General features: G+C 26.5%; 1 protein-coding gene across 1 annotated transcript in view; it reads right to left on the reverse strand.

Annotated features, from left to right (window-relative positions):
• LOC112603348 overlaps positions 1-25244 on the reverse strand; it is a 111007-nt gene extending 85763 nt beyond the window's left edge. The window contains exons 1-4 of the mRNA XM_025351872.1: positions 24793-25244; positions 21712-23191; positions 18639-19279; positions 2057-2420 (exon numbers count right to left, since the gene is read on the reverse strand). Coding sequence (XP_025207657.1) covers positions 2057-2420; positions 18639-19279; positions 21712-23137 — 2431 coding nt within the window. The 5' untranslated portion in view covers positions 23138-23191; positions 24793-25244. The remainder of the gene's footprint in view (positions 1-2056; positions 2421-18638; positions 19280-21711; positions 23192-24792) is intronic.

Below are 25244 nucleotides of genomic sequence, written 5' to 3' on the forward strand. Positions count from 1 at the left end.
GAAGTGCTCCAGTAAGGATTTTTACGGACACTCAAGGTATTTATACTCAACAATGCAATAAAAATCTGTGTTTTACCTTAAAAAAATGATTAGTATTTAAATTAACCACACTACAATTTTATTAGAATAGAAATATACAAGTAGAACTACTAATAAATAAAACAAGCACAATAATTATTCTATTATACAAAACAATATTCAACCACAACAATGTCTTATTTTACATAATAATTGATAAAATTTCAAGTAGATATCAAGATATAAATTTAAGTAGATTTTCAAGCATTTTTTAACAAGTTTTCTTTTTGGTCAATTAATTAAAACTCCTACACTACATCACTGCTGCATTTATAACATGATAGTTATTCATACCATGTTTATTGTATACATATACTGATATACTATAAATTAAATTATACATATAATAAAAACAAAAACAGAAACATTTTAACGATGATTCAATTTTGGGATTATTACAACCACAGGCGTCTGTTTATATATTTGTCGAAAGGGAAAGGAGACCTTTTTTTATGATTGGTTAACATATTTTGCCAGACTATAAAATACGCAGGTTTAACCCAAATTAAAAGTTGTATGGAGAATAGTAACCCCATTCGTCCCTTCCTGTGGATCGTTTTTTCACATTACACTTTTACACCTCATTCTACATTCATAATTATAAAACAAAAAAACAAAAAAATGTATTTATAAAGTATTTCTAAATATTTAGCCATTAAACATAAATACAACCATAATTAATATTTAATTTTTGTTGAATAACTGTTTTACACACTATTAAAAGTTATTGTAGAAAAATAATGTTAAAAATTAAAATACGTCTACAATCTGCAATTATATTATACATTTGACGATACATTAGTCATAAAATATAGGTACAATATACAGTATACACCCACTAATAAATTTAAGTGATTATTTAAATTTTAAATAATATATTATAATGTGTACCTATAGTAATTTGTGATGGATGGTTCATATGCGTTAATTATATTATAATAAATGAGGATTTATAATTAAAATACATATTAACAAAACTAGAATTATTTGATAAAAAATTTAAAAAAAAAATAACTCATCAAAAAGAAATTAGTTAAAATTAAAAATAGGTATAGTTAGGTACGTACTATTTACAAATACAATGCTTTAATTACATATTCACGAAACCAAACTTTTCAATTGGTGATTAATATTTTCATGAAATGTAAATTCAGTTATGTTATAAGACAACTGAAAAAATATTAATATTCACAAGTTATCACTTATTATTAGTATAATTAATCATATACCGCTAACCATTAAGTGTACACCGCGACCGGTAGCACGTGATTTGGTGAGTGTTGCAAAAGTATATATTTTTCAAATTATACCCATTATAATATTTCAAATTTTAGTATAGGTACTACCATATAATTTACATAATATAGAACATAAATGAGTGATGAGCATGGCCTATTCAGAGTCTGCATTCATAATAGAACTGAAAAACTACCTTAACAAGTAAAGCCATTGCAATAAGAACCCCAAGCACATAATCCAATGGTATATCCTAAAATTCGAACAGGGAAATCAACATTTTTATTTTTATACATATTAACTCTTAATACGGAGAGTTCACTTTCCGCGCACCACATTGATCAACTTTAAGAAAATATTTCTTAAAGTATAATCTATTCTGCACCTTTATTTTATTTGGCGATATTAATTTTACGAATTAATTGCCATACATAAATGTAAACTATATAAACACCGATTGGCCAAAAGTTTGTGGTTGAAGGCATTTATTATAAAGGCATAGATAGCTTAGATCCATAAAAAAAACAAATGGACCGATTACAGAGAGATCTAAAGACCAACACTATTAGAAAGAGATAGCATACAACTTTAGACCAATCACGCCCAATTGATAGGCGAGAGAACAAAGATTGGAACATTTTTTAGAAAAAGATACGCTTAGGTCCTAACAGTGTTGACTCTTGGCAACCTATGGCTGGATATATGAGAAACGCGCAGTCCATGCATAATGATAGGTACTCACCGTGGGCGTAAGGCGGCGGCGGCGGCGGCGGTAGCGGCACCGGCACCGGTTGTTCGTGTTTGCCACCGATGTTGTCGGAAACGTCAGAAGAGGCAGCACCGTTAGCCTGAGCCAATGGTGGCGGCGCGGAAAACGCGCTGCTGTACGGTGCACCGTGGTGATGATGGTGATGATGGCGCCGGTGGTGCGACGGCGGCGGCAGTGGCAGCAGCGGTGGCGGCGGATGATGGTCAGAGCCCGACGAACCAGGTGGTTGCATGCTAGACAGTGCGGTCAGAGGCGCATACGATGGACGCGGAGCTGCTGGTTGCTGTTGCTGCTGCGACGGCAACGATACCGATGACGCTGGCTGTTGTGAAACCGTCTGTAATCGAACAAAAAACAAATTTGAAAACTTATATTAAATGTTCACTACAATTCATTAATGGTTGTCCATCGAACGACACTATATAGATCGTTTTAAAAATTTTATCCGTAAACGAAAAATATACATATATAATATTATAAAGTACAGGTCAAAGTGTAAAGCTACAAATACCTTATAGGTATTAAAAGGTAGGTGTATATAATAGCTGATAAACGTTTAACGTCCAAAGAAAGACAACGCGTATAAAGCGAATAGTAAAATTATATTATATAATGACATATTACATCTAAAATGAAAAAACGTAGGTATTGCCAATATGTGAATAAAATATGATGAATAAGCAAACAAGAACGGAGGAATTATACTTGGGCTTGGATCTTGTTATACATATATAGGTATGTGCGTTTATTTACTAATGATAAAAAAAATATTTATTCCCCGTCTTTTTATCCTTTCACCTACATATATTTTATACCAACACGATAAAATAACTTTATTTAATGATAAAAAAAAATTAGATAAATATTTTTGTTTAAGCTGCGCTTTTTGCTTTTTATAGGTACCTATTATTTTTCAACCGGCATTTCGTTTAAAGTATTAAAACCAATAAACACAATAAAATACTTGATTTATACTCACACACGTGTGTGCCATAAGACATATTTATTATAATATTAACTTTTATACAAAAATATATTTTGATACGTTATTTTATGATGATAAACAAAATCCATTTTTACTAAAAAAAATAAATGACTATATAATAATTAATAATAATTATTATTTAAATCATTTTTAAGTAAAAGAATCAATCAAATTAATTATAAGAATTTTCTTGTATCTAAGTTTTAAAAAATAAATTAAAACGCACATACGCCATTTCTATAGATTGAAAATTGTACTCAAGATTCACTATAAGAAAAAAACTTTTTAAAATTTTAAATAGTTTTTAAAAAATGACATTGTTTGAGTAAACTAAGTATCACTTAAATTTTTTTTCTGAAGATAAATTGTTATTTTTATATTTTAAAACAATCATTTTTGAAGTTATTTTAATTTCTGTATCATATATTTTTAAATAGATAAATAATTAAAAAATCAAAGTTTGGTTTTTTTCTTTTAAACGTGTAATATTTTTAAATATAAAAATAAACTCAATATAATTACGTTGATAGACAATAGTTATACATAATTCTCAATCTATTCGATTTATATTATAGAAATACGAATTATCGATAAAAACATTTATAAATTCATATCTAATTTCAAAAGTTAATAATTTAAAACAATATAATTATTTTAAATAAATCTTGAAATTCAAGTATAATAATATAGTAATCGTATAGTAATATAAAAATTTAATGTGCGGGGAGCCGGGGACGCAGAGCGAATCAGACCATTAACCATTCATGATATACACACATATACAAAACATAATATTTATTTGACAACGATAAACAACAATATCACTGGCATGGTGTGACCTTTTCGACATTCAACACAATCACATCATAAATGTATAAGACCTTAAGGTAATAAAATTTAATTTCCGAATGTTCAATTGTTTAGTATATATTATTTCTACGATCGTATAACATGCTGTGATACTTGGACCTAACATATACATAAGTGTAACATATAATTTCCAATAAAACAAACAATTTCGTAAATACACAAAATCAACCCCAAGAACAATATTGTAACATTTAAATTTACATATTTTACTTTAATAAAAATTATAGAATTATAAAATAATATTGTAAAAATAACATAGTATATTATATGAACCTGGTGTATATCAAAATATGTACGCCTAACATTAAATTTATCTAAATAGAATATCAACATATTTAGCGCTTTAACATTTATTTTTAAACCAAATTAAATAATTTAGATAAATTAACAGTCATTAAATTAATAATTATGTCTTGTAATAATATATATCAATAAAAATAATTATCGATAAATCATAATAATTGTTATTTATCACATACTAACAGCGTAGTACAAACTTATTGTATATTATTAAGAATCAGCATTAACACAAATAACGACAAGATAATTCAATACAGTTTCGTCACCCATTTATTACTTTTTGTGAAAATGCTGAGGAATAAAGATACACCTACAGGATTTGAGAAAACTTCTCAAAAGTTGTTTAACAGTGTAGCAATTATTTAATGTTGTCTGGTTTCAGGATCTAGACTCTCAAAAAAGTTAATTTTTTTAAATACAATCTATCTTATATTCATTGTATTCATTACATTACACATAATTAAATATATTAAATACACATTATAAAATTGAGTAGACTAATACAAAGTAATTATGTGATCATAAACCGTATTATTATGAAAAATATTTAATAATTAAAATGATTATTGTATGATTAAACAAAATATACATTAAACACCCGTATAGTAAATCGTATACGATCACCGCCAAAAGATTACTGATAAAATAAATAAATACAATACAGAGCTATCGGATATTGGCAGTACGTTTATTGAATGTTTTAAAACATTTAATTTAAAAGTGGAAAATTAAATCGATGTCTTAATGTCACTAAACAAATTGAAAGACAAAAGTAAACGAAAACAATGACGTGCTCCTTAAAACATTTAACTATACCTATACTCGTATTCTCTAAAAATAACGGCACACGTCGTTTCACCTTATTTTCATTCCCGGCCCTGAATCCCCTCATTCCTCCGATCCTCTCGGACTTTTAAGGATACCGCGTAAATCGATTTTCTGTCGTCTTTAAGCCAAAGTTATCGGCAGATAGGTATAAACGTCAATGAGGTCGATTGACCAGTGGTTGCGGTCGTATAATGAAATTTGTTCACTACGTTACACAGACACAGACACGCGCGTAAAAATAGATGGTAGGAAATCAAATGGCATACTTATTACCAAATATTCATATATTATTGATTTCGTATGCACATACATATTGTAATATGTAAACGTTTGTGGAACAAGCGATCTCAGTCAGATGCATCGGCTGCAGTGTGGCAGAAAAACACGACCCTATATAATATTATGTAAACTATACAGTACACTTTTACGCAAAACCACAAAAATGTGTAACCAAACCCTTTTAAAATTCCAAACCAATTAATTTGTTGAGTTTTGTCAGTATATATGTAGGTACACGAGTGTCTAAAAGTTCCACTTCTGTTTAATTACCCGTTGAAAACTATAAGGGTGTAATTACGATTTTGACTGATTTTAATGCATCACACTAAACCTTTCAATGTAATATATATTATGATATAAATGGCAATAATTAATAACAAATTGTGTGCGCCAAATTTGATTTTGTTGAAAAAATGACTGCATTTTAAAATATCAACAGAGATAATTAAAATTTAGCATTGGTTATAAATAAGTACAACAATGGAATCTATAATCTTGAGAATGTACAACACAAATACACAAATATATATCATTTGAATTTTGATTCGGAAATTATAAACGCAGTTTAAATATGTTTATTTAAGATAAAATCCTACAGAGTTTTACAAGGTCAGTTAGCTTTAGTTTAATAGTTTTAAAATTGTCAGATAGCAATAAATTAATATGAAGCAATAATGTAGGTACTAATACCTATCCAGTTTTCATTGTTTTGAAACTATTTATATAGGTACTAACAAAATTTATTCATCTAATAAAGTTAAATTTAAAAAAATTAAAACTGGAAGACAAACTTTAATTACCCGACAGTAAGTAAAATGTCGAGTTATTATTGAAAATCAAAATATTTTCACGATGGTGAATGTATTCATTTTACAATATGTGTTTTTAAATGTATGAAGGTACTTTTCTAGTAGAAAAAATTTTTATCTTTGAGGGTAATTTCTGATAGCAAATTGGATCTAATTAGTATTTAGTTGGAAAGTTATTACGAAAAATTTCTAGAATAATCAGGAAAATAAGAACAAAACCAATTTTGGACCATAAAAATTTCATTCTGTTCTTTTTTTTAAATTTAAAAATAAAAAACCATATACTTGAAATTTGTAAAAATCACAAAATAATATTTAAATTATTTTGTAGTAAAAAATTAATAAAACTTTGAATATTCATACCTAGGATTTAATTAATACAATATTCCTCATAAACTGTTATAACTGGTATTATAAATAAAGTTGAAACACTTAAATTTAATGTTTTCGACAAAAAATTAATTTAACCTACCATATTACTAATAATAAAATAAATCTCAGTATCAACATAAATGTATTATATAATATAAGTACTTACTACTTAGCAACACAGATTGGCAAACTATTTTTGCTCAGAATCGTACACAATTATTTATCATAGAGTTCAAATTTAATACATACATTACTCAATTAGAAACTTCTCAATGAAAACGTACATTCAACACCTACTGTATAACAGAGCGGATACCTATTTACTCCTTTTTACATTGCGATAAAATAAATAGGTTCATTATCAGGTATCAAATCGTGATTTGAAAATAAACAAAACCAATTATTTATTAACGAATGGAAAAACAAACTCTTACAAATGTAATTTGATAAATAAAATTATGGTTATTTAAAGTAATTTTTAGTTAACATTTTTTACTCAACTTTTAACATTAAATAAACTTTATTTAAAAAAAAATAAATAAATAATGAATATCTATAATAATATATTCACAATACTTAATCTATAAATCAAGTAGGTAAAAGGTTACGATAAGTAGTTTAAATAAGGTTCTCTTCTACATCTTTGTATATTTTTTAAATTTAAATTAATATATTTGAGCGTAGTGTATAATTTATATTTATTTAATAAAGTAGTTAATAAAAATGCGAAACTCGCACAGAAGCCAAAAAAGTTTTTATCTACCTACATTCATTGAAAGAGTTATAAAACATCCATATTCTCAAAATGTGTATAAGTAAAACAGTTAACTGTGTATTATTTTATAGTTGGGTAGGTCTACTTTTTTTTTATTATATACTTATACTCACACATATTATTTACTATATCTCAAAGAAGATTATTTTTAACTTGCTTTCTATTTAATTAAAAAACAAAATTCATATTAAACTATACTATTATCAACAGGTACACGCCTACTTTAATTTAATTATTTTTAACAATTAAGTGTTATTAGTATACGATTTTATTTGTCTACATTTTAAACAGTAAAAGAGAACTAATTAGTGTATAAGTTAAGTGTATAACTGCTTAGAATAATACATAAGACGTATTTAAAACCAAAAACAGAATTTATATTTGGTTTCCTCCACTTAATATAAAATACACACAATTACCTAATTCAAATTATTTCATTTTCCGACTAAACAGAAAATAAACGGTCACGTTATATTTTATAACGTTACCAATATTTCAGTTATGAAAATTTTAACTTCTCATTTCTTTTGAAATAGCATGATAGAATAGAAGCTATAAAAATTGAAAAAAAAAAACTAAATACACAAACAGAATAAGTAATATCAAATAAGATTATAAATACATGTTAATTAATTGTAATAATGTTGTGTATATATATATAAGTATAAAAACCCACCATAATTCATATCGTAAAAATAAATCTTTTAAAATTATTTTAATGATTCTTCCGTGGTTATTAAAAAGAATTCAAAGTATATATTATATTGTTTTAACAATAAATAGTATCGTATACATAAATCGTCGTAATCGGATTGTTTTAATTAAAAACAAAAGCTACCACACAGTCGACTAATGTTTAACCAATTGCCATATATATTTTAATAAAATAGTGCAGGTGATAATAATATCTGAAATTCTATAAGAGTTAATAAGCATATGTTGCCTTTTGAATATAACAAATATTCACTTTAAAAATAAAACAATTATGTTTTAATAACAAACCATTTAAATGTGCGCATCACTGCAAATCAAACATAAAATGAAAACTTTTATACCTAATAAAGATATCAGATAATATAAATATTGATGAACTTTACTTTATGTTAAAAAAATATGTATAAAACAAATATTATAGGCCATAAATAACTTTAATAGCTAAATAATCTGATTATGTAGATAGTTCTTTTTTTTCAACCCAATAACATACTTATTTAAAGGTAGAGCAACAAATACTTTAAAAACATTTTTTTTTTTTTTTACGTTATAGTTATATTGTCGGCAAACGTCAACAATATTATCATTCATAATATAATGAACATTCAGAAATCAAATTTTGCAAAAATTAATTCAACCTTGACCTCCTCTTTAATATAATACTTTTTATTATGGAGCAGAAATTTAATTGTGTGATTATTAGACTCAGAGTGATAATGAAGTGCTTTTGATGCATTAACTAATTGTAAATGCTAACCATAAATAAAAACTAACTACAAAATCATTAAATATACATAAACGGGAATCTCGGGGCACCCCTTAAAGAATAGCGTTAAAGTATTTATTAAAAAATTCTAATTAGTATGTCATTATTTACAACTTATTAATTAACAATACTAGGTCAAGATAAAATGTTTATTTTACTCCAAGATACCACCAATCAAAAATATGATAATACATAAAGTAATTGGTAGGTAAAATTGTATTAAATATAATAAAGTTAAATCTTAGAATAATTTTAGTTATCTTAAAAAATAATAACAGAACAAAAATCAAAAGTGCATAAAAAAGTAAGTATAAAAGGTATTTATTGTAAATATTAATTATATATTTAAAAAGTTACAATTTTAAGACAAAAACAAAGCAAAAGGTCAATCTATCTTAAATGAAAATAGTACCAATTATATTGTTATATTAAACATGGTCGTATTTTTATTAATTACTACATTATAATTGTAGACTTAAGTACTTAGTTAAACTGTATACAATTACAGGAGTATAAATTCTAATTCCCTCTACTCAGTGTAATAAAAATGAAACAAAGTTAAAAAGAAAAAAGTATAATATATTGGCTGAGGGCTCAGCATAATTTGTAAAGAAAGATCGACAACGTTTGTATCCGTCTTATGCTTTGAATTTTTTCACACAGCTCAGTCCTATCAATCAACGCATAAAACTAAACAATTTTAAGACGATAAATATAAACAGCACAACAACAAAATAAAACTCTCACCTTACACTTCACTCTACAAATTAAACTAAAACAAATTCACAATTATTCATAAATACACTCATCTTAAAAATAAAATATAAGTTTAAAATTAAGAACAACATTTTATAATTTATTTTCTTATTTATTATTAATGCATATTTATAACTGTATACAGTTATAATTCGTTTGATAATTACATCGAATAATATTATTTTATTTTCTTTTATTGATCATATTAACAACTCGGCAGCAAAGGCCAAAAGTAAAAAATTAATTATTTCACATACATTCCAATTTACTTAAATATTTAGGTTTTTTTTTAATTTAGGTGAGCCCACTGCAGGTACGCATGCTTAAACTTTAAAGACTAATTGTACACACTATGACATATAGTAACACAATTTTTCAAATATTTTCTTGAATACTAATGAATTCAAAATGTAGCTATTTAATATAATGTTAATATATAACTTAGGTTTAGCTATTATTTATATACTTAATAAAAAAAATTCGCGGAAACTCAAGTGCACAGACAATCTTCTAAAAGCGTTGTGCACATTAATAAAAAAGTGATAACTTATCGGGACACCGGGACATGCCTTTAAAACCGGAACTACCCTGGTTAAACCGGGAAAAATAGCAAACCTACTGATAAGGGTTAACGACGCCACAATATAAACATTAAATACCATAACCCCTGAAAACCAGCTAATAATTCAATTATCACATTTTTTTTTTTTTTTTATTAAAAACTGTTGACTATCTAAAAATCAAAATACCCTGTAAATATAATTTAAAAATAATTTTTAAATTGATAATAAATGTTGAAAATCCAAGAAATTTGAAATGATACTCAGCTCTGTATAACATTATACCACAAACCAATTAACACCATTCTACAGTACGTCAATATATGCATATGCTAATTGTTATTAAAAATAACATTTACATATTCATTATCCGTCATAATTTAAATTATACATCAAAATATGTTTAGCAAAAATGAGTAAATATAAAATTGTACGTACTATTACTTCAATTTGTTCTCGTAATTTATTTTGTAGAATTCGGAATATAATATATACGAGTATATAAAACTTTATCATTCTAACTTTTATAAAAAAAAGATGAAAAATAAAATAAAATTTAGATAACCACAAACTATGATACGTAATTTACAATAATAATAGTAATGCACAAATTTTCCACTAAAAAAAGTTAAGTAAAATCTATACCTAACAGAATAATACGGCTTATACCTATAAGAATATTTAAATATATTATACCTATTTTTAAACAAAAATAAAAAAATATTTAATATATTTTACTTAAAATTGTGACCAAATTTATGAGAACTAAGCTTGTTTTATGAATACTCGTTAAACCTTAAAAATATTGGTCTTTTATTTTACTGATTTATTGATACTATTAAGTACTATTTATAAAAAACTATTCAAAGGTTTTATATATATATAACTATAATAATGACATTCAAAATAGCATGTTTAGTCAAAATAATCGTACGCAATGAAAATTTTCATTTCAATAAAAAAACGTTCTGTATAGTATTATTCTTATATATTAAATAGTATACTATTTGGTAAGTTTAAAATAATAACATTTTTTTGAATACGATTAGTATAAGAATTCTAAATGTTTTCTTAATTGAATTTTATGATTGTTGATAAAATACTAGATCAAATTCTAATATAATCACAAATTTTTATAAATGTATTTGTTTAAAATTCGAAATTTTTTTGTATATTAATTCCTAATTAAATTTACTATGGATTTATTTACAATAAATTCAATAGAAATCAGAATTTTGGATATTAAGTTCACTGTAGAAAATAAATGAACAATACTACAACGTAAAATAATTAACACGGAAGCTTTTTAAATAAACATTACTTTTATAACTAAGTGATGTAGGTACATTTTAAAATTAAATTAAGTTCGTGTATATCATCTGAAATAATTTAACTAAAGTAAACATCAATGTTGGATATTATAACTAAAAGTAAAATTAAAAACACTATTAATTCTGATCGTTTAACAGTTAAGCATTAAGAGTAATATCTATATTTTGTGTTACTTTTTTATGAGTACCTATTTTAAATCTAGTAATTTTGAAATATTTTACAAACTACTCTTAAAATAACAGACCGTAAACAATGTGTTCAACAAACCCAAAAGGTGAATAAATTAAGCAAATCCCGTTATTCCAAACATCCATTACAAAATTTTGATATAGTTTATACAGTCAAACATAAATAAAAAAAATTACTTAGCGATTGATTATATATAATAGTCACAATACCAAGTACATACACAATATTTATAGTACAAAAAAGAAATGGAATTAAGAATTAATGGATTATTAATTCTGTTAAATCTTCTAAAAATAAACTTTAATATGTAAATAATTTATTAGCTGACATAAAGTTTCAATCTAATTATTTAATTAATGTTCTAAAACCACTTACATGTTAAATTTATTGTAAATACAATTAATTTAAAAGAAATTAAAATTTATAGGTACCTAATTTTTTTGAACGCGAAAACACACGTGAATTATATTAATTTATTAATTCCTAAAGATACAAGTAATCTCATGTAAACTGTGATTCTGTTAAATTAAGATCAACTATTTGGTTTTGTATTACAAGCTACAGCTAAATATTGCATTAAAATATAATGACATGTAACCGGTTTTCCAATTTAACAACCGACGAGTCTCTTACTCAACAGGTGAGTACACTTTAAATACAATTCTAGTAATAATTATTACTAGATTTTGAGCACAAAAACTACACATTGTTATATTATGAAGTATTATTATAGGTATAATTACGCTGCCATAAACTATTATTAAACGATCGTATATTTAGTTTGGATTATTTTATGCATAATTTAATATTTTTGAAAAAAAAATACGGTTCACTTGTTGTATTGAATAATTTTACTCGGAAGAATCAACAAAATAATCAATATTGCATAATATTTGCATGAAAAAATAAAAATAAAATTATAAGACTTTTAAGATACTTTACTAGAAATTTATATAAATATAAAGATTTTAAGACTTAGATAGCTCGATCATTTTAAAGATATTTTTTTACTTTTTTATTTAGTTTTTTGATAAAACACAATGCTCCAAAAGTCGATGTTTCCGTGTTATAACCCTCTAGATATTTATTGAAATTTGAATGGACTACAGTCTAGACATTCTAGACTAACCATACTTAACCTGAGGTTCACCAATTGTTTTTATGTGACTCAAAAAAAACTCATTGAATTGATACAAAAATGTAAATTTAAAATGAAAATCACATTAATTTAAAATAAATATAAATAAATGTATTTTTAATTTTTTTTTCTTTTTAATCTCTTCTACCCGTTCATTACGACTTGAGGCCCCCATAATATTTTAAGTGGTCCAAACAAAAAAAAAGGTTGGGTATAACTGGTCAAGAATCTGAACAGTAAACAATAATATATATTATTTTCCAGAATAATTATCTGCAAAATCTAACCTTTTATTTTCCAGTTTTCCACAAATACGTATGACATATTAAATTTAATCATATGCTAAAAAATAAAAAGAATAAACTTTTTTTAACATTTTTTAAACGCAATATTTTTCATAATATGCTCTAAGCATTTTGACAATTAATTCTTGGTCTTAATTCAAAATTATTAAAATATAAAAATAAGCATTTTATAAAGGGTTTTTTAATTAATAATAATTGGCATCTATAAACAAATAATTGTTATTGAAATAAGCATTACATACTTAAATAAATTAATATACCACTAAAACACTGCCCATAATTAATACTACTAATTAGTTAAAATTAATTGTGAATAGAAATTTGCTAAAATCATTATAAATTATCATGTTAAATAAAAAATATTAATTAAATCCTTTTTTAATTTCAATTATTTATTGTTTTTAAACAGTACTGTTGGTACAAGTATTTTATATTTCAATCACTACAAGACCCGTTTCGCCTTGTATGTATTAATTCAAATCAAAGACCATAAACCAGTCGTGGCACACATGCATCTACACACTTGCACGCGTGTGCAATCAAACATGTTAATTAGTTTATGATAATCAGTACCTATTAGTTGACACAGAGAAGGGGTAGCAGGTGCCCTTGTTCCAACGAATTAAACGTCAATTACTGGATGATGTTGTTATTAATCACAACTGTAAAATAAACATTTGTGTACACATAGACGCACAGCGTAAATTAAAATCCTTGGTGAAAGTCATAATTAATTCGAGTAAAAAAAAAATACTATAAAATATTCATCTTTATTTTACATGAAGATATTTGAAAAACAATTCATCAGGTGTACATGCCATTTGTATGTATAGGGTTAGATTTTGATTTCGCGAGAAAAACGGATATCCGAAAACGATTTTTTGTATGCATAAGCGTACGACGTCTCAGTCAGCTACACGTTACAACAGCAGTGCTATGTTTAAAAAGGTCATCGACCTTCCCCGGACAACCGCATCGACCCGAGTCACTTTAGTACGATTATATCCGTAAACGCAGTAATGCCCAATATACGACAATATGGTCTTAGGGTTCCTAGAATATCAGTAAATTGAGGATAACACTATATTTACGACTTATCACAACAATAAAATTATATTCTTCATTTCTTATAATATTAGTATAATATTCTAAGTGAAGCTTAGATACTGCTGTTAATTAATCCAACAGTACTGGTTCATCTGTTCAACTTATTTATTTAGTATACAAATAACTGTATGAAAAATAATGAAATAAAATTAAGAAAATGTTCATACAAAAGAAAATACTTAAATAACATTCCAATTTTAATTCAAAATTTAAAACAACCAAATAATAATAATTAAGTAAGATTTTCGATTTAATTACGAGTATATACCAAAATAAACAATACGAAACTAATAACGAATTATTGAAAATAGTAAAAATACTAATGAAAAAAAAAATGAATTATTAAGCCCATTAAATGGTCAAAAAGTGTACAAAGATCGTTCTACGTTTTTAATAAAAAATACATCTGTGTACAACTTACGTTTTAGTTTTAATTACATTGATTATTTATTAGTAATAAGCTTCTTAAATTATTTTTTTAAGACTGAGATTTATTAGTTTTAAATGTAAAAAATAATAACGATAGTACTAAAAAGAAAGAAATATTTTTTTGAACATAATTTAAAATTATTATAACAGTAGCTTTATTTCTTTAATGCAGTGTTTTTCAACCGGTGTTACGCGACACACAAGTGTGCCGCGACAGTGGTACATGCTATAAGTGTTATTAGGTATTAATTTTTAATTATAAAATATATTTATAATAAAAAATAATAATTAAAATAAAAATGGCCTTTTTTGTTTGCTTTTTATTATTTTATTACTATAGTGTTCTGTCAAACTGTATAGTTATAAGAAATACGCCGTGAAAATAAAAAGGTAGAGAACCACGGCTTTAATGAACATGATAGAATAATTATTATTATTTAAACTCAATTAAAATTTTTACATATTTAAATAATATATAAATACTATTTAATATGATTTAATTATAATAATAATATTATATGTTCATATATATATATTTATATGTATCTTACTAAAAAATTCGAAAAAATGTCTAATATAAAATCAGAAATCTCTCCAATTTATACGGAAAAAGTAAAACTACTCCATACTTGAAAGTTTGGTACAAAGTACTTTAAAAGGCTTATTTTTTTCAAAAGTAATAATAAACATAATATTATTTGTAACAATAATAATTATTACTTATTTATTTTTATGTATCTATTACAATTGTTTTTGGCTTTTTGATCTATCCCAAAGTAATTAGGAAAGTACTTACATTAAAAAACAATTGCGCTATTTATATCGTACATAAATGTATAAATGTTTATCTACAATATATAATATATATTTTTAATTTTTTAACATTCTAAAACTGAAGTTTTACTAAGAACTTTCTTTTTTACACCCAAACAAACTTCGCCGAATATCCATCTCATCCATAATGCCTTATAGAAACTATAAACTTAAAGATAAACTCACGAGACAATAAACCCGCAAGAAGTCACAACTCACAGAGTTTGAAAATTTCAATTAGTAAAACGTTAGACAAAGATAATTTTACCATAAAGTTGTTCTTGCTTATTTCTAGTTTTTAGAAATACATTTAAATGAAAGTATGATTTGAATACTCGTATCATATATTAAACAGCATAGTATAATCGTTATAATCACTATATAATACGTATTACCACATAATAGTAATATTCTTTGTTGTACCTATTCACTTTTGATTATTGAAAAAAAAATACATTCAAAAATTAAGTTCTTTGTACACAATTTCTTATGTATTTAATAAATATTTAAAAAAAAACTGTATTTTCAATAAAATTATGTCTAACGAGGTTTCATATATTTGATAAACTATATGGGTAATTAGTTTGTTAACATAATTTAACCCTTTTTATGTTTTCCTCTTCTTTGCTAAAAGGGATAATTTATAACAGTGCTAACCGATTTCGACTTCATTATCCTGCCGCAGGTGGTTTTTAACAAACAAAACTAAGGTGCGCCAAAAGGGCGCCTTTAACCGTCTATAAAGACATGTGTGTATGGGACGGCTATGAAAAAAAACTATAAAGTAATAGTATATATTCGTATGTTCACAGCACTTTTCAGCGGGGAGATTTTAAAAGTTTAAGAGGGAATTCCCCTTTACTGAAAAGTGCTATGAACATACACATATATACAACTATTAAATTATAACATTTACATCAATATTGAAAATAATTTAGAAATATCAAAAGAGGCACAAGCAACATTTAATACACGAAATATTGAAAATATTATAAGAACTACCTCATCAGAAAATTTAACACAAGGTATACCTATGTTATTCAAATTATATTCAGGGCATCTACATGTACTTCCAAATTTATAATAACATTTAATATTATGTTGAATTATTTTAAAATATAATAAATATATATATTTATAATTTATATATACACTTTTAAATTCCCTATTTTAAAAAAAAAATCTTATTACTCAGCGTTATTATTTTATGATTGACTATAGCATACAATGATTACCTATTTAATTACTGAGAAAAATTAACTAAATAATAATCACAGTTAAAAACACATTACACAAAAATCAGTAAGTTAGGTAATTCGAAATATAAAATAAATTTAAATGATTTAAGGTTAAGTAAGGTTAGATTAGGTTTAATTTCGACGTAATAAGAAATAAATACCAGTAGATATATTATAGTTTATAACATTCCAATAAATAAAATGAACTACTTTAAAAAAAATATTAGAATTGTTTTTATAAAAAAAAGGTTCTCCTGTAACTCAGTTTAATTTAATTCTTCGTCAAGCAGATAACTGTCTTACTAAGAATAGATTAAAAACATCATATAAAACATCATAATTAATTTTATTAAAAGCTAAATAAAAATATATTTTTTTGTTTAATTATTTTGATCTTCAATTAATTATTTATTAAGTTTTATTGCTAATTAATGTAATTCAAAATAAATAGTTATATAATTACTTGTTGAGAACTTAAATAATGTTAAAAATGACTTATATTAAAATCCTATATTTAATAATAATAATCACTGTTTTGAAACGCAATGAACTAAATAAATACATAAAAGATGAATGCATATAGTTATGTATGCAGTATCATTTATAAATAACACTATAAATACTGTTGTACATAATAGGTTACAAATGGTTAAAAATAAATGTTTAAATTATTCCTTTAATCAGTTAAATATACTAAATTATAATGAAAATAAACCAATTTATTACTTAATTAGAGAAACGGAAAATTGTTTAGAAATTGTGCTAATATTTTAAATTAAATTTAAATTAAATTATGATTTACAAGTTGTTCAATATAATAGCGATTAATTTTAACCCTCGAAAAGTTACTGGCAGTGATTACGTGGAGTAAGCTTTTAGAACATATAATGAACTTGGAAATAGGGGTTTTTAATTAATAACAAACAAACGGAATGCTTAAACAACAAATCAATGTATGCAGTACGCTTAGAGACATTAAAAATACTTTTAAGTATCGTTCTTCAGCAATAATAATAATACTATATTATTTTAAACATTACAAACAATACAAACCTAACTTTTACTGGCAGATAACAAAGAAGTCTAGTTACATGCTGAATTCATAACAAAAATTTAAAAATGAATGAAAACCAATTGAAAATATTGAAAAACGATAAGCTTGAAAACTTTTTAAAAAACAAAAATATCTCAGTATTTCTTTTTCATAATATTTTAATTATTAATTACGGCACTTCAATTATTTCATAAATAATTTTAATAATTTAATATTTTAATTATTTAAACGTGCATCAAATTTAGTTTAAATTTTAACCCAATATCAAGGTATTAAGAAAACAAATTGATTATTAAACTTAAAATGGAAAGTACTAAAGACAAGTTTTGTTTAAATAAATATGCATCATATATACCTGCCACAAAATTATACAGGGAGAATTATACTCAACTGTCGATTAATAAAAACATTTTGTTTTTTTGTTTTTAATTTTTAAACTCCTTTTTAAAAAGTGAAAAAACAAAAAGCTCTGCAAGAGAAAGCTAATGACAACAATGGGACAATATTATACAGCCGGATGTTGTCGTTTGGCAAATAGTGAATGTGTGTAACGAAACAAGTGGGCGGACGAGGAAATAGACAAACAAAAACATAAAGCAAAAAAACGAATTATTTTCTTTGTCCCCTTGAAGTATTTATCATTGTTTTTAAACGCCATAAACGAAAACGAGTGAAATTTATCACACAAATATCATATATAAAAACAAACGATTAATTAAATCCCAGTAGATTGTATTAAAACACGTGTATTAAATCTGTCACGAATCATTGTAAAAGTTCAATAATTATATAAATACGTTATGTCTTCGTATTTAATAAAAATGAATACTTAATTTTATTCATATTTCAAAGAATAATAGTTCGTGATAGGTTTCTGTTTAATATAAAATTTGTAAATATTCATATAAAATCCAAAATAATATGCATAATACTCACGTGGTCAGCATGAAGTAAAGTTTCCGTGGCCACAGCTGTTGCTTCAGTTTGAGTATGACTAGTACTAGATATCCGGTATTGAAGCCCAGATATGGTACAGAATTCCTCATGTCTAGTAGATCGAGTAGTACTATTAACATACACCCCAGTAGTTATTGTAACGTCTGTGTCCTGATTAACAATAACAGCAAGTTGTGACGTAGGTGGAGGTACAATGGGTGGCAAAGGAGTTGGCTGAAGAGTTGTTCGGACTATGGATGTTCTATGTCCATCAGAATCTTCATCTTCGGCGTCATCTTCTGGCTCGGATCTTTCAGAAGATATGTCAGAACTAGTGGTAGATTTCTTTGAACAATCTTGTACTTTTGGAGGTGATTTTTTCTCTGTTGAATAACTAGCTGCTAATATAGCGGAAGCATTTAGACTTGCCATACGCTTTTTTACAACCATATCTTTAAGGTCCATAGTAACAGTATCCGCATTACGTCTTTTTCGCTTGGAGCCACCTGTTGGAGAAGTGACTTCTTTGGAGGACCTTTCAGGTTCTTCTTCTTCGTCTGTACTTTCAAGCTCTGAAACTTTTGGCTGTTTTTTCGTACGTTTAGCAGATTTTGGTGGTTCGTATTTTACATCATCTATACCTGTAAAAATACAATGAATAAACCTCACTATTAGTACTTACAATAATATGAAAATAATATATTTTACACATAAAAACATTTAATCTAATTATATTTGTAGACTCTTAAAAGGGAAATGGAGCTAGTTACTTTACAATTATGTTTATTTATATTATTTGTGTGAACAATTTTTCGACCGGATGTATTGATAGTTAATACGTACTATCGTTACCTAAATTAAACACAAATTTTAGAAACAAAACTAGTACTTTTAAAAGATAATTTTTTAATTTTTGGAAGTTTTTGATAATTACGCAAGGAAAACTATCAAATCTATCTTAACATTTTTTTTTTTCATTAAATTTAAAAATATTATTTTAAATACCTGAAAATCAAATATAATCCTTCATAAAAAAAAAATAAAACCAAACTAAATTTATCTTTTAATTTTTGTAAAAAAACTTATACGAAGCTTTGTATTAGGCTTGTAAGTTATGCAAACCTTAGGTACACAAAATAAAATGTAAAGCATTTTTAATAGTTTTCCAATCATCGCTCATCAAAAATTTGTGGTAGTAATTAAGATTTTTTTAATCGTTAAAAAAAGTAAAGATATTGTATTAAATATTCAACATTTTATACTCACATACGAACATTTAATAATAAATAAGTTAAACAAAAATACGGAGTATTTTATGGTAAACTAACAATTGCAATAATTTTTGTTCTATTGAACATTTTCAATTTTTTTTAATTTTAATTGTAAAATTAAGGAATTAAAAAATTTTCTATTTGATATTTCAAAAAATCAAAATAGCCATTTTTTTTGATGATTTTTAAAACACTTTTGCAAAAAAAAAAAAATGAAAATGTTCAACAGTTTATTTTCTACGATGTTTTTGAAGTTTGCACAATTTGATATTATTTCTAATAAATTATCTGGATAATCTCCAATCGATAATCGCCGTAATACTGATAAACAAGAAAAAAATTTGAATTCAAGTAAACTTTAATAATTTTTTAAAAATTATTGACTCAACCTTAAAAAGTTTTTAACATCAAAATTTTTCTAAAAATCGGATTTAAAAAATGGCTAATTGATTTTTCTTAAATATCAAATAGAAAATTTTTTTATTTTGCATAGATATATAATGTTAAGGAACAATCGAAAAACATTTTAAATGTAGCTCAGACAACAATTGACAATTTAAAGAAAAAAGTTGAAAATATTCAACAGAACAAAAGTTATTGCAATTATTAGTTTATCGTAAAATACTCTATACAATTTTAAATTTTTAAATGTATAATGCCAAAAAAGAATCAATATATTTTGAAAATGTCATGTTTACATTAGTCTATGATTATTCATTTTTTGAATTACTTCAAAAAAATTAAATATATATTTCGAAACTTATTTAACGTTAATGTTTTGATATTTTATTATTATTCTCGATTATATAAAAAAAAAGAAAATGGAAAATTTTACTTTTTATCCCTCAATGTAAATCTAATACCCGATCTAATATTTTTTTCAGGATCATCCCTTGAACTTTATAATTGAAGTAATTTTCTACAGTAAAAAATGTCTTAACAAAAAAAAAAAAAATAATACAATTGTAAACCCAATACACTTATTGCCTCGCTCAACATCTTAAATGAGAATTCGTGAAATAAAGAGCGTGAATTGACAGTTGACAGCAGTAAATCACTTCATTAAAAGGTACGTAATTATTAATTATTCAATTCACAGTCTAATTAATTAAAGTAATCAAACAATAGAATGAACCCCGGTTGATATTTGTAAATAAGAATGAAATAAATCATACTAATATCTTATTAACTAAACTAATTAATATTGTTTTGAATTTTAAATGTTTATAAGTACCCATCTATTAATATGAATAACAAGAATATATATTTTTTAAATGAAATAAAAATCGTAAGTACAAAAATTAAAGATAATCATAATAACCTAATGAAATTGATTTATGTAATAATAATAAAAAATATGTAAAAATGATTAATAAAATATTTATTGTATATAATATACATAAGGCTATAACTAATAAATATTGAAAAATTATCTGCCAATGCATTTTATTAAATCATATACATATTATAGGAAAAAAGCATTTAATATACAACATACAAGGGATAATTTAAGTGAATAAATTTATTTATTTAAACATTTTAAACAGATAAAATCAACCTAACCAAGCAAATGTATTATTTTATGTTTAGAATAGTAATTTTTTAAATTTTTCTATTCCCTACAATTTCAAAATTGTCTGAAACATATCGTATATACTGAAAAATAGGTACCTAAGTACATTTTTTTTAATAAAAAAATCTATTTTGTTTATTTTTATGTGAATTATAAATTTATTTATATTAGTTTCAATCCCTATTATTATTAATTTATCATTAAATTAACTTGATAAATTTAATATTACCTGATGACGAGCTGTTAGTAGAACTTGTATCATGCATATCCCAATGTCTTCCAACACTTTTTAAACCTGGTGTTGTCCTTTTCGACGTCCTCTTTCCTTTTCTAGCCGGAATTTCCACATCTGATTTTTTTTTACATTTTTTAGAAGGCACATTTATTGTAACAGGTGCAGAGACTGCCATTGCGTCAATCAATGCACTTTTACTTTCATTCTCATATAAACAATGAACTTTGGCTATGGCATTGAGAGATGCTACTCTAGGTCTCTTCGCCACAGGTCTACCTTTTACTTTGGTCTTTGGTACAACTTTAGTTTTTCCTTTTGATTTGATTTTATCTACTTCTAATAATTTCTTTTTCTTTTCAACTTTAACCGGTTTTGTTACAGATTTTTCGATTTTCTGTTTTTCTTTTTTTTCTTTTTCTTTTTCTTTTTCTTTTTCTGATTTTTGTTTTTCATTTTTTAGTTTTTCAACTTTTTGTTTTTCAGTTTTATGTTGATCAGAATTTTGCTTTTCGATATTTTGGTTTTCAGTGTTATGTTTGGATTCTTTTTTTATAGGTGCTATGTCTATCTTTTCATTTTCTTCTGTTTTTACTGAGTAAGGCAATTGACTAACTGATATTTCTTTAATTTTTATACAAGTATTATCTTGTCTGATTGTTATAGTATTACAAACACTTCCATCAAAATCACAAACAGGACCATTTTTTAATTGAAAAACTTGTAATAAAGCAACATCGTCCGGGTTTTCGTCTTTTACAACATCCATACATTCTATGGTAGGATTTTCGTCTATCTTCTTGGCTGAATTTATTTTTACCTTACTCTTAGCAATAGTTTTAATTTTTTTTTGTTTATCTTTTTTATCCGACTTAATCTCCGCGCGAGATTTGATAGAATCAACTTCATCTATACTCTTCTTTGAAGGTTTTGGAATAGGTTTCTTTTTCGTTTCCTTAACCTTCTTATCTTTTTGAACTTTATCTTTGGATTTCTTTTCTTCTTTATCCTCAGATTTTTTTACAGGTTTTTTAATCTTTAATAACTTGTCAATTTTTTCATTATTTCCAGAACTAGAAATTTTTCCTTTTTTAATAGCAGGCTTTTTTACCGGTTTTGTTGACAATTTTTCTTTTAGTTTGGATTTGGCAGATTTTTTCACCAAATCTTTTTTCTCGTCCGAATCTTCAGTTTCTTTTTCAGTTTTTTTAATGACTTTGGTTGTTTTAACATTTTTTTGTTCAATTTTTTGAGTTTTTTGAGATAAATTAGGTTTTTTAACAGTTTTCTTTGTCAAATTGATTGGTCCAGGTGGAGAGTCACTTGCGTTAGATGCCTTTTTTTGTTTTGTTTTAGATAAAGTTGAAGTTGATTTTTGACTCTCACCGCAGGTATTTATTTCTGAGCCTTTTCTAGACGACATGCTAAATGTCTTGTAATACAGACGTATTACGCGATTACATTGTAATTTTTAAATCTGAAAAAAATTAAATTGTTAAATTATTTACAAATAGATAAAATTATTATAAATATTTTTAAATATTAAACAATTATAAAACGTATTTTATATAACTTCTTGAAAAATAAAACGCTAGAAAAATGTTAACCTTCTAAGTTTTAACACTAATAGGTTGAAAAAAATATAGGTAATTATTTGAAATTTTAATATAAATATTCATTTTCGATTTTCTAAAAAATTGTAGATATTTATCATATTTTAAAAGTAAACAATCTACATAAATTTTACCTGAAATTTAATTTTATGATCTAAAAATAAACAAATTATTTTATAATCATAAATTATTTTTGGTATAAATACATGATTTAATAACCTACCCTTGGTCACCTATAAAATAATAATCTAGGAAGATGAAAAATGTAAGTGATTTCACCTAATTTATAAGTAGGTATAAATATGAAAATCTTATATAAATATAATCCAATAGAGAAATGGGTATTGTTTCCACGGTAAAACATAGGTAGGTACTCCACGCGCACGATGGAAAATAAATCAAACAATAATAAATCGCACGATTTAATGGCTTTTAAGTCTTCCGCGTATACCGCCGAAGAAAGGGTGCTGTCCGATGCGGTGACATCACATTAAATAACGGCACGAGTAATAACACAATCCAAGGTCAGCTGTTGAACCGGATGGGTGTTGTACCCTATTCACAGTATACCTACTCATCATCGCTACCCACACAAACAGCCATGTTCACGACCCGGAATTTCGTGGATCTCGTGGAAACACGAAAGGGGGTACACCTGAGTCCCGAACAGCAGTTATATAGCAGCGACCTAGGAGGGCCCTTGCGCGGCGTTATGTTACAACGTAATTAATACCACCGACACCGGACCCACGGTCGCGACGACGCTTCTACGTTATGTCATCGCCGGCGGCGGTACCTCCACGTAGGTTTTTAAGTATTTCATTATTATTCGTAGGCCTACTACTAGTACCGCGAGCATTACGACAACACAGCTATCATATCGCAAAGCCATAATATTATATTATATTATATTCTTGGCGCGCGGCAACGAGTTGACCCCGATTCTCGGAGGCGCGCGTGTTTATTGAATGGAAAAAGAGGGGACGGACGGACGGCGGCGGCGGCGGCGGCGGCGGCGACTATGACGACTATGACGGCTACGATACATGCGAGCAGGAGGCGAGACATCCGCGAACGCTCGAGTTACACCACCACGGCAGCCGCGGTGGTTGCTACCGCGGCTGCCGCTGCGTCAGGCAGCTGCGGAACGTCCGGTTTCGCGGCACCGACAAACGACTACCTACCGTCGTCATCACCACCGGTCCCGAGATCCCAAAGTCCCCCCTTAGCACACGAACATAATGGGTAATGTCGGGGGGAAGCGATTCCGTCGTACGATATTTGTCAAAACGTCGTCTCCCGTCGCAAATCGATTCGGCGTCGATAAAGGACGACCACAACAACGTTCCCCGACTGACAATAATAACATAATAATATGATCATTATTATTAACAAAAACATAACTCATAGGAACGTCGCTACAATTATTATTATTATAATACTATACCACGGCATGACACACTACCTTGCGTTGCGGCCGTCGACAGGAGGCGACGACGGCGGCGGCGGCACCAGCGGTACGCATTGATTGGCCACCGGCGGCGGGGTGGCCGGCGCCCCTATTCGCGCGACGCACTCGAAAACCAACGAAATATCAAACGAACGTCGAGGAAACGGCTCCGGCGGCAATCTCGACCAGCGCGACGCGCAGCGACTTATTACAGTACGCCACACATAACGTTATACACGCGGGCGCGCGCGCGCGCGCCGAACTCTGTGGACGCGGATACGGACGGTACGCGAAAGCACACTTTATACCATAGCCACAGCTTATCGTGCGGCAAGTGTATTAAAAGTATATTGAGATACGACCGTAATAATATTATAAACTTTTCGATAAATTAATGTATTTATTATTATTTTGACATGATCAAAATCGCGCTCGCGACACACCGGGTGACGCGATACCACGGCCGA

This window comes from Melanaphis sacchari, unplaced genomic scaffold, assembly GCF_002803265.2.
Source record: "Melanaphis sacchari strain LSU unplaced genomic scaffold, SCAv2.0 Contig106_pilon_pilon, whole genome shotgun sequence".
In the NCBI taxonomy this organism is placed as follows: Eukaryota; Metazoa; Arthropoda; class Insecta; order Hemiptera; family Aphididae; genus Melanaphis; species Melanaphis sacchari.